The sequence below is a fragment of the Saccopteryx bilineata genome, chromosome 4 (genome assembly GCF_036850765.1).
Source record: "Saccopteryx bilineata isolate mSacBil1 chromosome 4, mSacBil1_pri_phased_curated, whole genome shotgun sequence".
NCBI lineage: Eukaryota > Metazoa > Chordata > Mammalia > Chiroptera > Emballonuridae > Saccopteryx > Saccopteryx bilineata.
The window spans coordinates 76521949-76541735 of NC_089493.1; the positions used below are offsets into that span (position 1 = coordinate 76521949).

General features: G+C 38.0%; 1 protein-coding gene across 4 annotated transcripts in view; it reads right to left on the reverse strand.

Moving 5' to 3' along the window:
• Positions 1–19787, reverse strand: part of CTDSPL2 (CTD small phosphatase like 2) — an 85979-nt gene that overhangs the window by 22528 nt on the left and 43664 nt on the right. For 3 of the 4 annotated variants that reach the window (XM_066276610.1, XM_066276611.1, XM_066276609.1), the window contains 7 exons: positions 19244–19453; positions 15642–15780; positions 12495–12641; positions 9907–10122; positions 4524–4602; positions 3527–3638; positions 208–294 (listed from right to left, as the gene is read on the reverse strand). In XM_066276610.1, the coding sequence (XP_066132707.1) occupies positions 208–294; positions 3527–3638; positions 4524–4602; positions 9907–10122; positions 12495–12641; positions 15642–15780; positions 19244–19429 (966 nt within the window). In that variant the 5' untranslated portion in view covers positions 19430–19453. The remainder of the gene's footprint in view (positions 1–207; positions 295–3526; positions 3639–4523; positions 4603–9906; positions 10123–12494; positions 12642–15641; positions 15781–19243; positions 19454–19787) is intronic. The other variant, XM_066276612.1, reaches the window with a different exon arrangement.

The following is a 19787-nucleotide window of genomic DNA, read 5'->3' on the forward strand; positions in this document are numbered from 1 at the left end:
GTAAAAAAAGTTCACATCTTTTTGGTAACAAATTAATGTTTTTATGTAATTTTTTAGTATGATGCTACTTTGTGTTAATAATCATTAAAGTATTGATGAAATCCAATAAAAAACATAAAATTTCACCAAAAAAAAATTACATAAGATGTCTTAGTTCAGAATGTTATCTAACAGGCCAAAAATCAAGTTAAAAAAATTTTAAATTACCTGGTAAATGACATCTTGAAAAAGGACTGGAAAAGTAAGTGCTGCATCTTCTAGTTCATTTAGACTACAGTGTACTAGTGTTTCATCCTTAAAATAAAAAACACATATTGAATGAACCAAGATATTAAAAAAAAGATTACAATGATGTTATGTATCCACGATCACCAAAAACATCTATTCAGCACCCATTCACATATGGAATTTTACATTCATCATATATTACTGTGTGTAACATAGCTATTTGTACAGAATTTTCTAAGTCACTGTTTCTCTGGTGTGGTTCCTGGACCCACAAGCAACATCAGCATCATTTGGAAACCAATAAAAATGAAAATTCTTCAGCTCCAATTTTTTTTCTTTTCTTAAAGCAAGAGAGAACAAGACAGTGAGAGAGACAGAGAGGGACAGATAAGGACAGGTGTCAGGAAGGGAGAGAGATGAGAAGCATCAATTCTTTGTTAGGGCAGCTTAGTTGTTCACTGATTGCTTTTTCCTACGTGCCTTGACTGGGGGACTGCAGCCAAGCCAGTAATGTTGGACTTCAAGCCAGTGACGTTTGTGCTCAAGCCAGTGATATTTGGGCTCAAGCCAGCGACCATGGGATGGAGTCATGTCTATGATCCCACACTCAAGTCAGTGACCCCGTGCTCAAGCTGGCAACCTCGGGGTTTTAACTGGGGTCTTCTGTGTCCCAGGCCAATGATCCACTGTGCCACTGCCTGGTCAGGCTCCAGCTCCACTATTGATAATTCAGAAACTCCCCAGGGGGTGCAGAGAGTAATTCAACAATCTGTTTTAATAAGCCCTTCAGGTGATTCTGATGCATGTTCAATTTTCAGAACCACTGCTCTGCGTTCCACAGCTGCCAACTTTTTGTTAAGTAAACCAAATATATTGTTTTAAAATTAACAAATGGAGGTTTAGAATCAAATTATTATATATATTCCAAGAAATACATATATTCTATTCATGTAGCTCCTTTTCTTTAAGCCTTTTATAAAGTATTTCATTAAAAAAAAAAAAGAATGTTTTAGTACCTGTGGAATGTTTCTAGACATAAACACTGTTTAACTAAATTGTCAGTCAACAGACTTGCCATCTGTGATTACCAAACCCTGTTTTCTCATTAAAAGATAAGGTGAGGCTCATGGATCATTCAATCTAAGATACGTGCAAATATTTATTTTCTCAAATCCTGAATGATTTAAAAAACAGGACTTCTATAATGTGACAACACCTTTAAAAAAATAAAGCTTTTAATAACTATACTCAAGATTTTTCAAAGCATTTACATGAATTAAAAAGAAACACAAATGTTTATACCTTGTGATTCTATATCTTATTAGGTGGAATGTTTCTTTTAACCTAAAGTTAAACTCTGGGGAGGCAAACTGCAAAATATATTAGATATACCTCATCTTCTTTTAATAGAACACCAGACTACACATTTCAAGGTATTCTCTTAGCATCTTAAAAAAGGTATTCTTTCTTACAATTGAGTCATAACTAATTCTACTACTTCCTCTATAGCAGTGGTTCTCAATCTTTCTAATGCCGTGGCCCCGCAATACAGTTCCTCATGTTGCGGTGACCCCAAACCAAAAACTAATTTTGGTGGCTACTTCATAACTGTAATTTTGCTACAGTTCTGATTCGGAATGTAAATACCTGATATGCATTTTGTATTTTCCGATGGCTTTAGGCGACCCCGCCGGGGTCGCAACCCACAGGTTGAGAACCGCTGCTCTATAGCATAAATTTTGATCATTCTGTTTTACTTACTTCAGTAAAATAACTAAGCCAATTCTATGTTTTCCTTCTCTATTTGTCTTCACATTAGATTAAATATTATATGGCCAAACCTGCCACATCAACTCCTAACATAAAAACCTACCTACAAAATCTTTTTCAGTTTCTTCAGTACCTTGTACATCAAATCTAAACTACCCATAATCAGTTTAAAATTTTTCTTTGTCTTCCTACTAATCCTCAAAACAGGAGTATACATGCTAATTAATATTTAAAATAATGCTTTTCCTAGCCTGACCAGGCAGAGGCGCAGTGGACAGAGTGTCAACCTAGGACGCTGATGATCCAGGTTTGAAACCCCGAGGTTGCCAGCTTGAGCATGGGATCATAGATGTGATCTCATGGTTGCTGGCTTGAACACCAAGGTATTACTTGAGCAAGAGGTCACTGGCTAGGCTGAAGGCCCCCCCCATCAAGGCACACATGAGAAAGCAATCAATGAACTAAATAAAGTGCCACAACAAGTTGATGCTTCCCCTCTCTCCCTTCCTATCTGTCTCTCTCTCTAAAAAATAAAAACAATAAAATAAAATAAAATAAAATAAAATAAAAATAAAATAATGCTTTTCCTAAAGAAAAATTCTTTATGAGAACTAAACTATATTTTTAATTTTGGGTACTAGTGTAACAAAAGCTAAATAATGTTTCCAACATTATAAATACAGACATTCAGTTTCAAAGTTCTTTTGGTACCCTAAAATATAAATTTTTAAATCATACCAAAACAGTACATTAAAGGGGTTTTTAGTCAGCATTAAGATAAGTTTAAGTCTATTAATAAGTAGTCATTGGTATTAGAGAATACACAAAATCAAGAATAGAAAAAGAGCCCTGGCCGATTGGCTCAGTAGTAGAGCGTCAGCCTGGCGTGCAGGAGTCTCGGGTTCAATTCCCGGCCAGGGCACACAGGAAAAGCGCCCATCTGCTTCTCCACCCCTCCCTTTCTCCGTCTCTCTCTTCCCCTCCCACAGCCAGGGCTCCATTGGAGCAAAAGTTGGCCCGGGAACTGAAGATGGCTCTGTGGCCTCTGCCTCAGGTGCTAGAATGGCTTTGGTTGCAACAGAGCATCGCCCCCTGGTGGGTGTGCTGGGTGGATCCCAGTCGGGCGCATGCGGGAGTCTGTCTGACTGCATCCCCATTTCCAACTTCAGAAAAATCCAAAAAAAAAAAAAAAAAAAAAGAATAGAAAAAGAAACACGGCCTTGCATAAGGTTAACTTATTGAGACCTAAATTATATTTGGTCCTTCAAGGAAACATAATCCTGACCCAATAGAAGGTAAAACCAAGGCATTAAATGAAATTGGAATTTACTGGTAGATTTTAAAAGATACCAGACACTAACCAAGCTAAGGACACTAGTATTAGTCTGTGTTTAAAATAAAAGACATGTTTAAAGTAAATGTGAAAGTCTCTTCAGTCACGTATATTCTTTTAGGTATTCTGGCATATTATTTTAAAAGAATAATTTAACTCATTTATTTTTCTTACATCTACAAATAACATACTTACCAGGTCTAAAACTAGGGAAAATTCTGGTGTGCTTCTTGTTTTTAATGGAAGAGCAGGTTTCCTATTTAGCTGTTCTTCTGTCAGTGGTGGAACATGTTTGATGAAATAATAGCTATAAACCAAATTTTAAGAAAGTTTCAACATTTCTACTTTTTTATAAATGTAAGACATATTACTAAATCCAGCCCGTCTTTAAATCTTTAATTAAATAATGTACATTTAAAGTAGTAAACCAAACATGCAAAACATGTAATAAAACTGAAAATATACAAATTAGTATTTCAGTAACCCAGTAAAAGTATTAACCCTTGGTGTAGTACAAATGTTCATGTATGTCCTCATGCCTCCTGAGCATCCAGAGAATGATCGATTTATTTTAAAAATGTGTAAGGCAACATTAAAAAAAGGTAAATGTATGTTCTTCTTGTTTCCATAAATTGGTTATCAAATAAACATGATTTTATGTTAATAAAACTGTAACTGGCCTGACCAGGCGGTGGCGCAGTAGATAGAGCGTCGGACTGGGATGCCGAGGACCCAGGTTTGAGATCCTGAGGTCGCCAGATTGAGCGCAGGCTCATCTGGTTTGAGCAAAGCTCACCAGCTTGGACCCAAGGTCGCTGGCTTGAGCAAGGGGTTACTCGGACTGCTGAAGGCCCACGGTCAAGGCACATATGAGAAAGCAATCAATGAACAACTAAAATACCACAACGAAAAACTGATGATTGATGCTTCTCATCTCTCTTCGTTCCTGTCTGTCTATCCCTATCTATCCCTCTAATTCTCTCTGTCTCTGTTAAAAAAAACAAACAAGAAACTGGAACTAATTTCACTTTTTGAAAAAAAAATTCACTCCGGAGTGTTAGTAAGCATGAAAAATCCACTATCAAAGGGTTAATATCTATAGGTCATATGCTCTTTGCAACATACCATCCCACTACCCCTCCACACATATAATTTCATTCTGAGCCAAGGAAGGAAAGAAAAACTAACTCACGGGTCAAATACCTCCCAGTCTTCTTCATAGGTGGCTTCTGCGTGGGCGGAGGAATAACCACTATCTGGAGTTACTGGTGCTATTTAATAAAATGAAAAAGAAAATATTATTTTTACTCACTTTATGCTTCCATGAAGTATACATTTTATTTCTTTTATGTAAGATCTGCCTGAAGCCTTATGTATTTTAGGTTAAAGATAAGACAAATAATTTCTAAACAGTATTTAAAAGCAAATTTATTAGCACATAGCTCTAACTCCAGATCCAAAGGAAAAAACTACCATTACAGACAAATGGCAAGCTTTACCATGGCTAGCAGAATAATTAGAAAATTTATTAATTATTAGGAAAATATACTCCACAAGAATTCAATATCTAAGTGGATGGTGTTTACATACAACACTACAAAATTTTCACAGTGCTCTTACAGTAGTAACACTTTACAAAGTACCTTGTACATACAGGCAGTCAATATATGTGAGCTAATAACAGACCCAAAACTAGATTTTAACCTATGACTGATAAAGAGTCCGTATGGGGTACATGAACCTCTTGAAGACTTATGAAAAAATGCTGTATGTACATTTTTACAGGAATCTCAAGGCTATATATGATTTTAAATAGTTGAGAAATGCTGCTCTACATAGAAATCATTGATTTAGAAGACACATTTTATTTTTAGTGTACATGCAACTTAAAATAATCAAGAAGTGCCCTGGCTGGTGGCTCAATGGTAGAGTATCAGCCCGGCCGTGTGGCTGTCCCAGGTTCAATTTCCAGACTGCACACAGAACTGACCATCTGCTTTTCCACTCCTCCCCCTACCCGCTCTCTCTCTCTCTCTCTCTCTCTTCCCCTCCTGTAGACATGGCTTGATTGGTTTGAGTGCATTGGACCAGGGAATTGAGGATGGCTCCATGGAGCCTCTTTCTCAGGCACTAAATATAGCTCAGTTGTGAGCATCAGCCCTAGATTAAGGGTGGGGGGGAGAGGTATTGCTGGGTGGATCCTGGTCAGAGCGCCTGCAGGAACCTGTCTATTTCCCATCCTTTCACTTGGAAAAGAAGAATCAATCAATTAATAAATCAAATAATCAAGAAGCAATTCTATATTCCCTGACAAATAATCTGTTCTATGTTTAAGCTAAAATAATATCAACTGATAAAGCTTTTTTAAGGTAATAATTACAATTTAAATTCAAGGAGAGGGAAAAGATAACTTAAAAACTAAGCAGGTGGCCCTGGCCAGTTGGCTCAGCGGTAGAGCGTCGGCCTGGTGTGTGGGGGACCTGGGTTCGATTTCCGGCCAGGGCACATAGAAGAAGCGCCCATTTGCTTCTCCACCCCCCCTCCTTCCTCTCTGTCTCTCTCTTCCCCTCCTGCAGCCAAGGCTCCATTGGAGCAAAGATGGCCCGGGCGCTGGGGATGGCTCCTTGGCCTCTGCCCCAGGCACTAGAGTGGCTCTGGTCACAACAGAGCGACGCCCCGGAGGGGCAGAGCATCGCCCCCTGGTGGGCAGAGCGGGTTGCCCCTGGTGGGCGTGCCAGGTGGATCTCGGTCGGGCGCATGCGGGAGTCTGTTTGTCTCTCCCTGTTTCCAGCTTCAAGAAAAATACAAAACAAAAACAAAAACAAAAACAAAAAACTAAGCAGGTAATATCTAACAGATTCTAGATATTAAATGTTTGTGCCCACTCCCCCAATTTCATACATTGAAAACTAATCTTCAATGTGATGGTATTTGGAGGTGGAGCCTTTGGAAGGTCATGAGGATGATGGAGCCCTTGTGACTGGACTTTGTGCCCTTCAGAAAGCTCACATAGCTTCCACCATGTGAGGACATAGTAAGAAAACAGCTATTTTATGAACCAAAAGCATATCTTCACCATACACTGATGCTGTTGACACTTTAACTTGGATTTCCCAGCCTCCTGAGCTGTGAGAATTAAATTTTGTTATAGAACCTGGAAAGGACTAAGACACTGGAACTCCATAAAAATTGTTGTAATTTTTGCAACAACTTTATGCCAACTAAACAGTTCATTACCATAGGGGAAAAAGGAAAGACATATCTTCTAATCACTTCTGTTTTAAATTTCTATTAACCTCAGAGAAAGGGAAAAAGGAATATTTGAGTACCTTCATGCTAAGCTTTTTTTTTTTGCTAAGTACTCTTCATATTTCATCTCTCTTACCCACAAAACCCTGAATTATTATTACCATTTTAAAGCTCAGAAAACAGTCTCAGCAAGCTTAAATAAATTATCCAAAGTCACAGAGCTAAATGAATAGTAGAGCCAGCCTCCTTCCTTCTTGTTTTAGGCTACTTAGTTCTTGAAGTTAGGGAAAAGTTATAAGTTTGTCTCTTATACTCATCTTTTAAGATCAGCGACAATTTTACTTCTATTGTTTAATGATCCTTCCAATCAGAATAACTGCAATGTGCCAGCTCATTATTTTGCCCACTTATTTTTTTTTCTTTAATTTTCAACCTTGGCTGGTTGGCTCAGTGGCAGAGCATCAGCCCAGCATGTGGATGTCCCGGGTTCAATTCCCAGTTAGGGCACACAGGAGAAGCAACAATCTGCTTCTCTACCCTTCCACTTCTCTCTCTCTCTCTCTCTCTCCCCCTCCCTTCCTCCCTCCCTCCCTCTCCCGCAGCCATGGCTTGATTGATTTGAGTGCCTAGGCCCCAGGCATTGAAGATGGCTCTGTGGAGGCTCCATGGAGCCTCTGACTCAAAAGCTAAAAATAGCTTGGTTGCGAGCATAGCCCCAGATGGGCAGAGCATTGGCCCCAGATGGGAGTAGCTGGGTGGATCCCAGTTGGGGCACATGTGGAAGTCTGTCTCTATCTCTTGAAAACAGAAGAAAAAAAACATTTAAAAAGAAATATATTTTTCAATTACAGTTGACATATAATATTAGTTTCAGGTATACAACATAGTGATTAGACATTTATATAATATATCATATGAAATAAGATAAATCTAATACCCATCTGATACCATACATAGTTATTACAGTGTTGCTGACTATATTCCCTATGCTGTGCTTTATATCCCGTGACTATTTTAATAACTGGCAATCTGTACCTCTTAATCCCTTTCATCTTTTCCACTATCCCTCCAAATCCCCTCCTATCCGGCAACTACTCTGTTCTCTGTAATCCAGAGTTTGTTTGTTCATTTACTTTGTTTTTTAGAGTCCACATATAAATGAATCTGTCTTAGTTCACTGAGCATAATGCATCTCTAGGTTCATCTATATTGCTACAAATGGCAAGATTTCATTTTTTATTATGTCCATTGCTCAGCTATTTAAATAGCACTCACCACACTGTATAGTGATTTTTATGTATACTTTGTTCATCAATTAAACCATGTACTTTTCAGGGCCAAGGAACATATCTTACTCATCTTTATAAACAGTGCCCATCACAAAAAAAAAGATATTCAATGTTAGGAGAATACATAAATGAGACAACTGGAGTAAGTCTTACTTTTTACCCGCTAGAAACCCCTAAGGCAGTGGTTCTCAACCTTTCTAATGCCGTGACCCCGCAATACAGTTCCTCATGTTGCGGTGACCCCAAACCAAAAACTAATTTTGGTGGCTACTTCATAACTGTAATTTTGCTACAGTTATGATTCAGAATGTAAATACCTGATATGCATTATGTATTTTCCTGATGGCTTTAGGTGACCCGGCTATGGTTGCGACCCACAGGTTGAGAACCGCTGCCCTAAGGTTAGAGAAATCTTTCTCCATCTTCACAATTGTCAGAAGAACATCATTCTACTTCCTTATATATACCAAATTATATTTCTTTTTTTTTTTTTTGCATTTTTCTGAAGCTGGAAACAGGGAGAGACAGTCAGACAGACTCCCGCATGCGCCCGACCGGGATCCACCCGGCACGCCCCATGGTGGGCGATGCTCTGCCCACCAGGGGGCAATGCTCTGCCCATCCTGGGCGTTGCCATGTCACGACCAGAGCCACTCCAGCGCCTGAGGCAGAGGCCACAGAGCCATCCCCAGCGCCCGGGCCATCTTTGCTCCAAAGGAGCCTCGGCTGCGGGAGGGGAAGAGAGAGACAGAGAGGAAGGCGTGGCGGAGGGGTGGAGAAGCAAATGGGCGCTTCTCCTGTGTGCCCTGGCCGGGAATCGAACCTGGGTCCTCCACACGCTAGGCCGACGCTCCCAAATTATATTTCTTAACCAATACATATGGACTAGGCTCTCTCAAACACCTGGCACCATAAGTTAAAAAGAAAAAAATTTAAAAAAAAATTTTAATCTATCATAGAAGTCTAAGATCTTCACCCTCTGAGAAAAGATGGCCATCCTCAATTTTATTTCTGCTTTTATTCGTGATGAAACATAACATCAATTTCATCTTTAAGCTTTGTATGTCTATCCATCACAACCCCTCAGAGGTAAATAAATTATAAGCTAATATGTTTCTACATTTCCATGACAACTACCTCAGGAACCCAACAATTATGTTAAGCCTGTATAAGAATGGGAATTAGACTCCAAAGTTTGGGTACAGAAAGAGACCCAGGAACAGAAGCCTATTCTGGGAGAAAGTCATCTCTGTATGAAACTAACTCTAGGTAGGAACTTCAGACCTAAGGTCTAAGACTATTTACAATTATAATAATTACATTCATAAAATGAGTTTATATTTTCCAAGTTGTGTTAAATTTCTTCAAGTAGTAAGACTGGTACAAATAATTAAACTGTAAAATACACTGCTCACAAAAATTAGGGATATTTTATAGCTTCATATTCATTTTGAAATATCCCCGAATTTTTGTGAGCAGTATATTAATAGGGAGAAAGGTTTATTTACAATTTTAATTTTCTTAACATTAAGAAAGAAAAACTTATGTATTTAACCTGCATACTTAAGAAAATGTTGGCCCTGGCCGGTTGGCTCAGTGGTAGAGCATTGGCCTGGCATGCGGAAGTCCCAGGTTCGATTCCCGGCCAGGGCACACAGGAGAGGCGCCTATCTGCTTCTCCACCCCTCCCCCTCTCCTTCCTCTCTGTCTCTCTCTTCCCCTCCCGCAGCCGAGGCTCCATTGGAGCAAAAGATGGCCCGGGCGCTGGGGATGGCTCCTTGGCCTCTGCCCCAGGCGCTAGAGTGGCTCTGGTCGCGACAGAGCGAAGCTCCGGATGGGCAGAGCATCGCCCCCTGGTGGGCGTGCCGGGTGGATCCCGGTCGGGCGCATACGGGAGTCTGTCTGACTGCCTCCCCATTTCCAGCTTCAGAAAAATACAAAAAAAAAAAAAAGAAAAGAAAAGAAAAGAAAATGTATAAAATACTGTAGTTTTATAAACTATACTTGACAATGCATAAGACAAGACATTTTCTTCACCTGTAAGGGGAGGGATATCACGATTAACTGTTTCTTCTGCTTCTTCTAAACCATTATTTATTGATGGTCTCACTTGCACTGCTTGATTAGAGTAAGCTGCTCCATTAGTTGATGTGGTAGTACTGGTAGTGATCTCATCCACCTGTTCCATATCAAGTTGTTTTACTATCTCTTCAGCTTCCACAGCCTGTCCTGGGGAATCGGATCCTGATGTTCCTGAAATCATGAGTCAGTGAACTCACAATCATCATTTAAAAACTCACAGCGAGTGGGAGAATAAAGCATGTTGTTTAAGGGTCCAAATTTACAACAATAACCCCTAAATATCTAATGTACAGTCTAATAAATATAGTCAATACTATAGTACAATCATCAAACTTGCTAAGAAACTAGGACTGAATTATTCCAACCAATGAAAAGAAGGTAATTATGGAACAACATAGCAATGCTAATTATCGCTATAATAGCTATCATATTACAATGTATAAATGTACCAAGTCAACATGTTGTATACTTTAAATTTATACAATGTTATATGTCAAATATATTTCAATAAAAATTAAAACCCATAAATATTTAGAAAAATTAAATACAACAGAAACAAAGCTGAGGATACCATTGTTTAATGAGTTTCTTTCAGACATTTCAAGCCATGAGGAATAAAGAGACTATTATAAGCTTGAGTAGTATATTTGTAAATAAGGTTTTTTATTTTTTAAGTTACTTATTTATTTACTTTACTGAGGAAGGAGAAAGAAAAAGAGAAACAGAGCTAAGGAGGGGGGAACAGGAAGCATCAACTCCCGTATGTGCCTTGACCGGGCAAGTCCGGGGTTTTGAACCGGCAACCTCAGCATTCTAGATCAACGCTTTATCCACTGCGCCACCACAGGTCAGGCTGTAAATAAGGTTTTTAAGAGTGTTTAAATAGTTTAGAAACACCCATTTATAATCAGTCATAATTTAGAACTTTATTTTTTGAGATATAACTGACATATAACACTGTCTCTTTTTTTAATTTTATTTATCAACTTTGAGAGAGAGAGGAGAGAGAGGGAGGGAAAGAGGAGGGAGAAATGGGAAGCATCAACTTGTAGGAGTTGCTTCCTATATGTGCCTTGACCAGGCAAGCCCAGGGATTTGAACCAGCAACCTCAGAGTTCCAAATCGACACTTTATTCACTGTGCCACCACAGATCAGACACTGTAAGTTTCTAGTGTATAGATTGATTTATATATGATTACCAACTTCTGTTAGCTAACACCTCTATCCTACAACATAATTATCATTTTTTTGTAACTAGAACATTTAAGATCTATTCTCTTAGCAACTCTGAAGTATATGATACAGTATTGTTGACTATAAAACTTCTTCACATTAAAGCAAGTATCTTTTATTAAGTGCTTACGATGTCTTAGGTATTATATATATTCATTATCCTCAAACAGCTCCTGATCTTTTTAGTACTAAGAATCCTAGCCATTGCGGGCAGCTGGGATTCTTAAAACAGAGCTAATTGTTCCCCTAACCATGGGGACACCTTTTTATTCAGACATAAGAACAAATTCTCAACAAGATTCCATCTTATTAAATCTGATATTAGTTTCCTCATTATACACAGCCATCATCTAGCTGTGCCACCCAATTCTTCTTCCATTATGGAATGACACCAAACTTTTTCCATTTTTTAATGATATCCTCCAGAAGTCATTTTTTTCTATTTTGTCTGACCAAGTGGTAGCACAGAGGATAGAGCATAGACCTGGGATGCTGAGGACCTAGGTTTGAAACCCCAAGGTCACCGGCTTGAGCATGGGATCATAGACATGATCCCATGGTTGCTGGCTTGAGCTCAAGATCACTGGCTTGAACAAGGGGTCGCTGACTCAGCTGGAGCTCCCTAGTCAAGGCATGTATGAGAAAGCAATCAATGAACAACAAAAGTGCTATAACTATGAGTTGATGCTTCTCATTTCTCTCACTTCCTGGCTGTCTTTGTCTCTCTCCTGTGAAAATAAGAAAAAGAAAGAAATCTTCTTAGATTCTTTTGCAAAAGTATTATATAACGAAAACCATCAATTTAATTGAATTAGGGTAGTTTTACTATTTGTCTACAATGAAGATTCCTAAGGGGCAAAAAAATCAAACAAATGATGATAAAAATAAACTGTGTTACAAAAAATGTACTACTTTCAATTCACTTAAAATATTTTTAAAATTCTATTTTATTAAACTCAAATACTAAAAATGCTTCTAGATTCTTTCCTGTACACACTGTAAGGATTACAAGGATTACAGAAGTCAAACCAACAACAACCAAAAAATCAAACTTTCCCTCCAGCCCAAAGTTTATCATCCATCTTTTCAGATAGTAAAAGTTCATTCACTTCAATAGAATTAAACATCTTCTATATTTATTTCAGTCACTTAAAAAAAAACACCTTTTAGGACCTGCATATTTTTTAACAAGGCTAAAAACAAATACAAGATGCTGACAAATATGCCACTAAAATCAAATAGGTCTTTTAAAAACTAAGAAAACCATAAACTTTTTAAACACTAATTACAGTTAATGCTTCATACTTACCATTTTTATTTGCTGGTGAAAAAAAGTTGAAGACAGGAGAAAATATGGTCCCCAATAATGTAGTCCTAGGAGGACTGCCAGAAGAGTTATCTTCTAATTTTCCATTTTGTTTTACATGTTGATTTGTCTTTTCATAACTACCAGCTTCTAAGAAAGAAAGGGGAAAAAAGTTGCAAACTAGAAAACATGACTTTCAGAAATCTGTTCTAAACAATTCATTGTAAAAACTATTTTTCCCCTCAAAATATTTCATGAATAGTAACTGTCATTAATGTTAGGAAAGATCATTATTTAAAGATATCTTGAGGTAAATCACATGTAAGTCAAATGATCTTACTACAAATTTATTTATAATACTTTTTAAATCCTAAAATTCAATGAGTTTTTCAGAGTACAGTTGACCCTTGAACATACATTTGAACTATGTTGGTCCACTTAAACTTGGATTTTTTTCAATAAATACACAGCTGGCCCTCTGTATCCCCAGATTTCACACCCACAGATTCAATAGTTTTTATTATATACTATAATATTGAAAATAATATTTTCAGTCTGTGGTTGGGCATCCAGATACAGAGGGCCAACTGTATGCACTATTCTATGCCATTTAATGTAAGGGACCTGACAATCGGAAGATTTTGTATCTATGCGGGTCCCAGAACCATCCCCTGTAGATACTGAGGGACAATTAAAGTTTTGGGGAGTCAAAAGTTTATCTGAATTTTCAACTGTGCAGGGTGTTGGCACCCCAACCGCCGTGTTGTTCAAGGGTCAACTATAAATTTACATACTATACATTTACATCCAGAATTATACAGACTGAAAGCCTTCAAACTAACACAGGGTAATAGAGAATGAAATAAACTATAAATAAAGCAAGTTTCGATATCAAAAACACAAATGCAAACTTTTGTCTTTCTTTACATTTTGGGATGCTACCTACTTCACAAAACCCTACCTCCAGTCTATTGCTAATGAATAATAACAACATAGCTCTATTGAAGCAAAACACTATGTAGGAGCAATGTCAAAAATTACTTATGGATATCAAGGCACCACTTCAAATGGTTAGAAAGAATAACCAGCCTGACCAAGTGGTGGCACTGTGAGTAGTGTTGAACTGGGATGCAGGGGACCCAGGTTAGAAACTCCAAGGTCATTCGGCTTGAGCATAGGGTCACTGGCTTGAGCGTGGGATCATAGACATGACACCATGGTTGCTGGCTTGAGCCCAAAGGTCACTGGCCTGAAGCCCAAGGTTGCTGGTTTGAGCAAGGGGTTACTTGCTCTGCTGTAGCCCCCAGGTCAAGGCACATGAGAAAGAAAGAAAATAACTAAGGAAACTAAGGAGCCGCAACAAAGAATTGATGCTTCTCATCTCTCTCCCTTCCTGTCTGTCCCTTTCTATCCTTCTCTCTATCTCTGTCACACAAAAAAAAGGGAGGGGGGAATAACCAGTTTTCTTTTTCTTTTATAAGTGGGGCGGGAGGGATCTGCCACATGAGCTCTGATTAGGATCTACCCGGCAACCCCGTCTGGGGCTGATGTTCAAATCAGCCAAGATATACTCAGCACCTAAGGCCTACACTAGGACCAACAGAGCTATCTATCCTCACTGCCAGGCTGACACTTGAACCAATCAAGCCACTGGCTGCAAGAAAGGAAGAGAGAGAGAAGGGGAAAAGGATGGAGGAAGAAGCAGATGGTCACTTCTCCCATGTGCCCTGATCTGGGATTGAATCCTGGATGTCTGTGTACCAGGCTGATGCTCTATCCACTGCGCCACTGCCTGGTCAGGCTGTTTCTTGTGAATAAAAAATTTTCCATGGGTTTTTGAAAAATATTTAAAAAACAAATTCAAACAAATTATTTTCATTAATCATCCTAGACCTACCACAACCTTACTATCTACCTCCTTTCTTTCCTTCTTTGCTATATAGCTCTTTTAACTTATTATGTTGTCCCATTTTTCCCAACTGGTCAATTCCAACAATAGATATACATCACTGCATTGAGAGGAAAAAGCTAAGAAATAATATTGTTGCATTTAAAATAGCATTTGTTGCCTGACCAGGTGGTGGCGCAGTGGATGGAGCATCGGACTGGGATGCGGAAGGACTTAGGTTTGAGACCCCAAGGTTGCCAGCTTGAGCGCGGGCTCATCTGGCTTGAGCAAAGAGCTCACCAGCTTGGACCCAAGGTCGCTGGCTCCAGCAGGGGGTTACTTGGTCTGCTGAAGGCCCACGGTCAAGGCACATGTGAGAGGGCAAGCAATGAACAACTAAGAAGTCGCAACGCGCAACGAGAAACTAATGATTGATGCTTCTCATCTCTCTCCGTTCCTGTCTGTCTGTCCCTGTCTATCTCTGCCTCTGTAAAAAAAATAAATAAATAAATAAAATAGCATTTGTTAAAAGGCAGTATTCTATGCTATTAAGTGTTATTCTTTAGAGATTTCTCTGCTTGTCCTTGTTTTTCTCCTTTTTTGACTTTGAGGCATTTGAATAGGGTTTATCAACAGCAACATTATTGACCTTTGGGCTGAATAATTCTTTGTTGTGGGAAGATGGCCTGCAGGTATTTAGCAACATCCCCCTCAATAGGCTGTTTTGAGTATTCCCTCAAAAAGGTCTCCAGATACTGACAAATGTTGCCTGGGAGGACAAAACCACCCCTAGTTGAAAAAAAATTGGCCTGAGTGATCCAACCCCATTCTGAGCTCTGAAATTCCATGACCAAGAAACAAATTCTTTGTACATATTAAGTACCTATTTCAAATTTGTATATATACAAATTAAGTCACAACTATACTGCTCACAAAAATTAGAGGATATTTAAAAATGAATTGTGAGCAGTATATTATTGCTTTAAGAAATAAATTTATTTGAAGTAAAAAATGTTGCTCCATATACCTTTTCATGCTAAACAGTATAAAGCTAACTGTTCTGCCTGTCATTTTAATTCATCAAAGCAGATTTATATTAAGGTAAATTTTTATTTCATTTCATGCTACTAATATTTAATACAAAGGAGATTAAAAATAACAAAGCAGAAATTGATTAAAGTAGATTTTTAAAAACAAAATAAACATACTGGGTGAGATTTCTGCCTACACCTAATAAAGCAATTATCTAAGTATTAACAAACCTCCATTTACTTGACTTTTCCGTCTTACTCGAGATATCTGTTTGTTAGGTTTTCCTCCTGCTCTTGGTGTTGATGTGATGAGATTATTATCTATATCACGTTCAATTCTACTCCGTTTTGAAGGATTTTCTCTCTCTTCCTTAAGATATAAAAGGAAAAACAGTCATTGAATAATCATTCTGCTTTATAGGTTACACTTTCAAAATGATAAAATATGATATGCACCCCGATCATGTTCATTGCATCATTCACAATCGCCAACAAATGGAAACAACCTAAATGGTTCATCAATTGATGAATAAAGAAAATGTGTCATAATATGCAACGCAATATTATTCACTCATAAAAAAATAATAAAATCTTGCCATATGCAAAAACATGGATGGACTTTGAGGGCATTATACTAAATAAATAAAGTAAGTCAGACAGAGGAGGACCAATACTATATGAACTCACTTATAAGTGGAATCTAAAAGTTAAAAAACAAATAAAATCTAGCTCATAGAGATAGACCAGTGGTTGCCAAAGATAGGGGTGGGATGGGAGGAGAAATGAGTGAAGGGAGTCAAAAGGTACAAATTCTAGTAATAAAATAAAAAATCATCAATATATAAAGTACAGCATGGTGGATATATACTATATTGCATATCTGTTAGTTAATAGTTAATAATACTATATTGCATATCTGAGAGTGGGTAGAAGAATAAATCTTTAAAGTTCTTATAAGAAAATAAAACCTCTGGAACTATGTATGGTAAGGAATGTTAACTAGACTTACTGTGATGGTCATTTCACAGTACCTACAAATATCAAATCATTTCATTGTATAGCTGAAACCATGTAATGTATGTCAATTCTACCTCAAAAATAAAAAGGACAAAATATGGTATGATCTACTTTCTCACTTTTCAAATACAGGAGAAACAAAATAGGATATCTAATGTTGGTAAAAAACAGAAAAATTTTGAGTGTCATAAGAGTATTTATTAATGCAGTTACAATACACAAGTATAATTACAGCATCTTCACAATTCAGATCCTTTCCCAGGATCCACTAAATTTCCATGTGATTGAAATACTGAATTGTATAATGTGCTCTAAATTTTTAGCAATTTTCACTTATTCCTAGAACTGCCTAAAAGAACAGAAGTTGGCCTGACCAAGAGGTGGCGCAGTGGATAGAGCATCAGACTGGACGCGAAAGACACAGGTTGGAGACCCCAAGGTCCCCGGCTTGAGCACAGGCTCATTTGGCTTAAGTGAAGGCTCATCAGCTTGAGCATGGAATCACAGTTATGACCCCCAAGGTCACTGGCTTGAGCTAGGGGTCACTTGCTCTGCTGTAGCCCCCAGGCAAGGCACACATAAGAAAGCAATCAATGAACAACTAAGTGCCACAACAAAGAATTGACACTTCCCATCTCTCTCCCTTCCTGTCTGTCTGTCTGTCTGTCCGTATTGGTCTCTCTCTCTGACTTTGTCTCTGTCAAAAAAAAGAAAGAATAATTTCAATCATACACAATAGGTAATGCTGTAAAGAGAGTATCTAACTACTTTGGGACAGAATGGTATAGGAGAAAGAGCATAAGTATCCCTGTCAAATGCACCTGGGTTTAAATCTCAGCACTGTTGCTTATTGAGAGGCAGCAGTGTACAGTGGTTAAAAGTATAAGCTCTGAAATCAATACATGGGTTTCAATTCCAGTGAAGCCACTTAACAAGAAGGTTAAGTAATGACAACAAAATCTACCACTATGAATAAGTAGCAACAGTAATTTATTTTTCTATTTATCAAACTACAGTGGTACCTTGAGGTACTAATTTAATTCGTTCTGTAACTGAGTTTGTAAGTCAGTCAACTCATATATCAATCCGCCAATACTGGACCCATGCGCCAAGGCGCCAACTAGTGGTAGCTTCCCAAATCACGACTCGTATTTCAGAATTTCACTTGGATCTCGAACAAAAATACAGACTGAATAGCAGCTCATATCTTAAAAAATTCATATATTGGTCTGTTCATATCTCAAGATACCACTGTAATAAATTTACATTATAATGAAAATTTATCAAATAAAATAATCACAACCAAAAAACACAGGCATAGTAAACAGTGATATAATCTATTTACAATATTAATAACATCAACCATTTATAGAATGCATTAAATTTCTCAACATGCTTTTCATCTGTTCCATCAGAAAACAACTCTGATATAGACAAAACAGTTGGTCCCATTTTACTGTCTTCCTGAGTTCAGATAGGTAAATGACTTTCCTTAGATCATTCTTAAGTTGGTCCCGAGTATGAATCTGGAGTATCTGATTCCTGGTTTGCATCATTCTTTAAAAACTTTGTTTTCTCTTTAATGAAATATTACATTGTCACTGCACAAATGTTAGAATTCAGATAGACAGATCTCCTTAAGTAAGAAAAGTATTAATAATATTAAGAAACTTTACCTTTTCTTTAAAATGAAAAATATGTGCCTGACCAGGTGATGGCGCAGTGGATAGAGCGTCGGACTGGGATGCAGAAGGATCCAGGTTCAAGACCCCGAGGTCACCAGCTTGAGCGTGGGCTCATCTGGTTTAAGCAAAAGCTCACCAGCTTGGACCCAAAGTCACTGGCTTGAGCAAGGGGTTACTCGGTCTGCTGAAGGCCCGCGGTCAAGGCACATATGAGAAAGCAATCAATGAACAACTAAGGTGTCACCACGAAAAATTGATGATTGATGCTTCTCATCTCTCTCTGTTCCTGTCTATCTGTCCCTATCTATCCCTCTCTCTGACTCTCTCTCTGATTTTGTTTAAAAAATAATAATAATAATTAATAAAATAAAACGAAAAAAATGTGAGTAAAAGAAAACTCAATCCTGACCAGGTGGTGGCACAGTGGATAGAGTATCAGCCTGGGATGCTGAGGACCCAGGTACAAAACACCAAGGTCGCTGGCTTGAGTGTGGAATCATAGACATGACCCTATGGTCACTGGCTTGAACCCAAAGGTCGCTGGCTTAAAGGTCAGCCTGAGCAAGGCGTCAATGGCTTGGCTGGATCCACCCAGTCAAGGCACATATTAGAAAGCTATCAATGACAGCTAAGGTGCCACAGAAAGTTGATGTTTCTAGTCTTTCTCCCTTACTGTGTGTCTCTCTCTCTCTCTCTCTCTCTCACACACACACACACACAAAACGAAAAGAAAAAGAAAACTCAAGTAAAACAAACTATGGTGAAAAAAAAACCCAAATGACTAAGTGGATCAGTTAAGTATACTAAATAATGTTTTCTTAAACGGTCATTAAATATTTTGTATGTTAATACTCTTAAAATAATAGCACATTCCCTTAAAGTGGGTTCTAGCAATAACAGATTTCTCATCTTCATGTGCTTAATATAAAACAAACTAGCCAGGGCCGGATAGCTCAGTTAGAGCATCGTCTTGAAGACCAGAGGTTGCTGGTTCAATCCCCGATCAGGGCACATACAGGATCATATTGATGTTTCTGTGTCTCCCTTCCTCTCCCTTCCTCTCTCTAAAATCAATTAAAAAAAAAAAAAACACTAAAGTTTAATGATTTAAGTACAAGGTAAAACTATTACCTTGGGTGTGCTTCCTTTAATGAATTTTTTAATTGAAGACAACAAGCCGGTTTCATTCTTCGGTGGTTTTTCTCCTCCTGAAGGTAGGCTATCATCAACCTCTGAATATTTCCTCTTTGCTCTGGCAGTGCGTTGTGTTTGGATTTGATTTGTTTGCTGAGAAGCTTTCCGTGTTCTCAGCCTCATCTTTTATGGGTGCCACATGTAAAACTGTAAGAGAAAAATAACAAGGATTATTAAAATTAATCTAGCATACCCATTTTTCCCCTGCTTATATAATAAAATTTTTTTGGTTAAAAAAAGTCCAGGTCTCTAAGGGACTGAAATAAGAAATTTACATTTTAAGTGAAAGGCACTGTACTTTGAACTTTATACTATATATTATCCCAAGTAACCTTCCCAACAACTTCTGAATACTACCTATGATGAAACACCAGAGTGGGCATGTTCTTTCCACAGCACTATGCTGCCTCCACCCATGCTGACATTATCATTCACTGAATCATTCATTCACTCATTCAACAAATATTTATTAAGCACATAC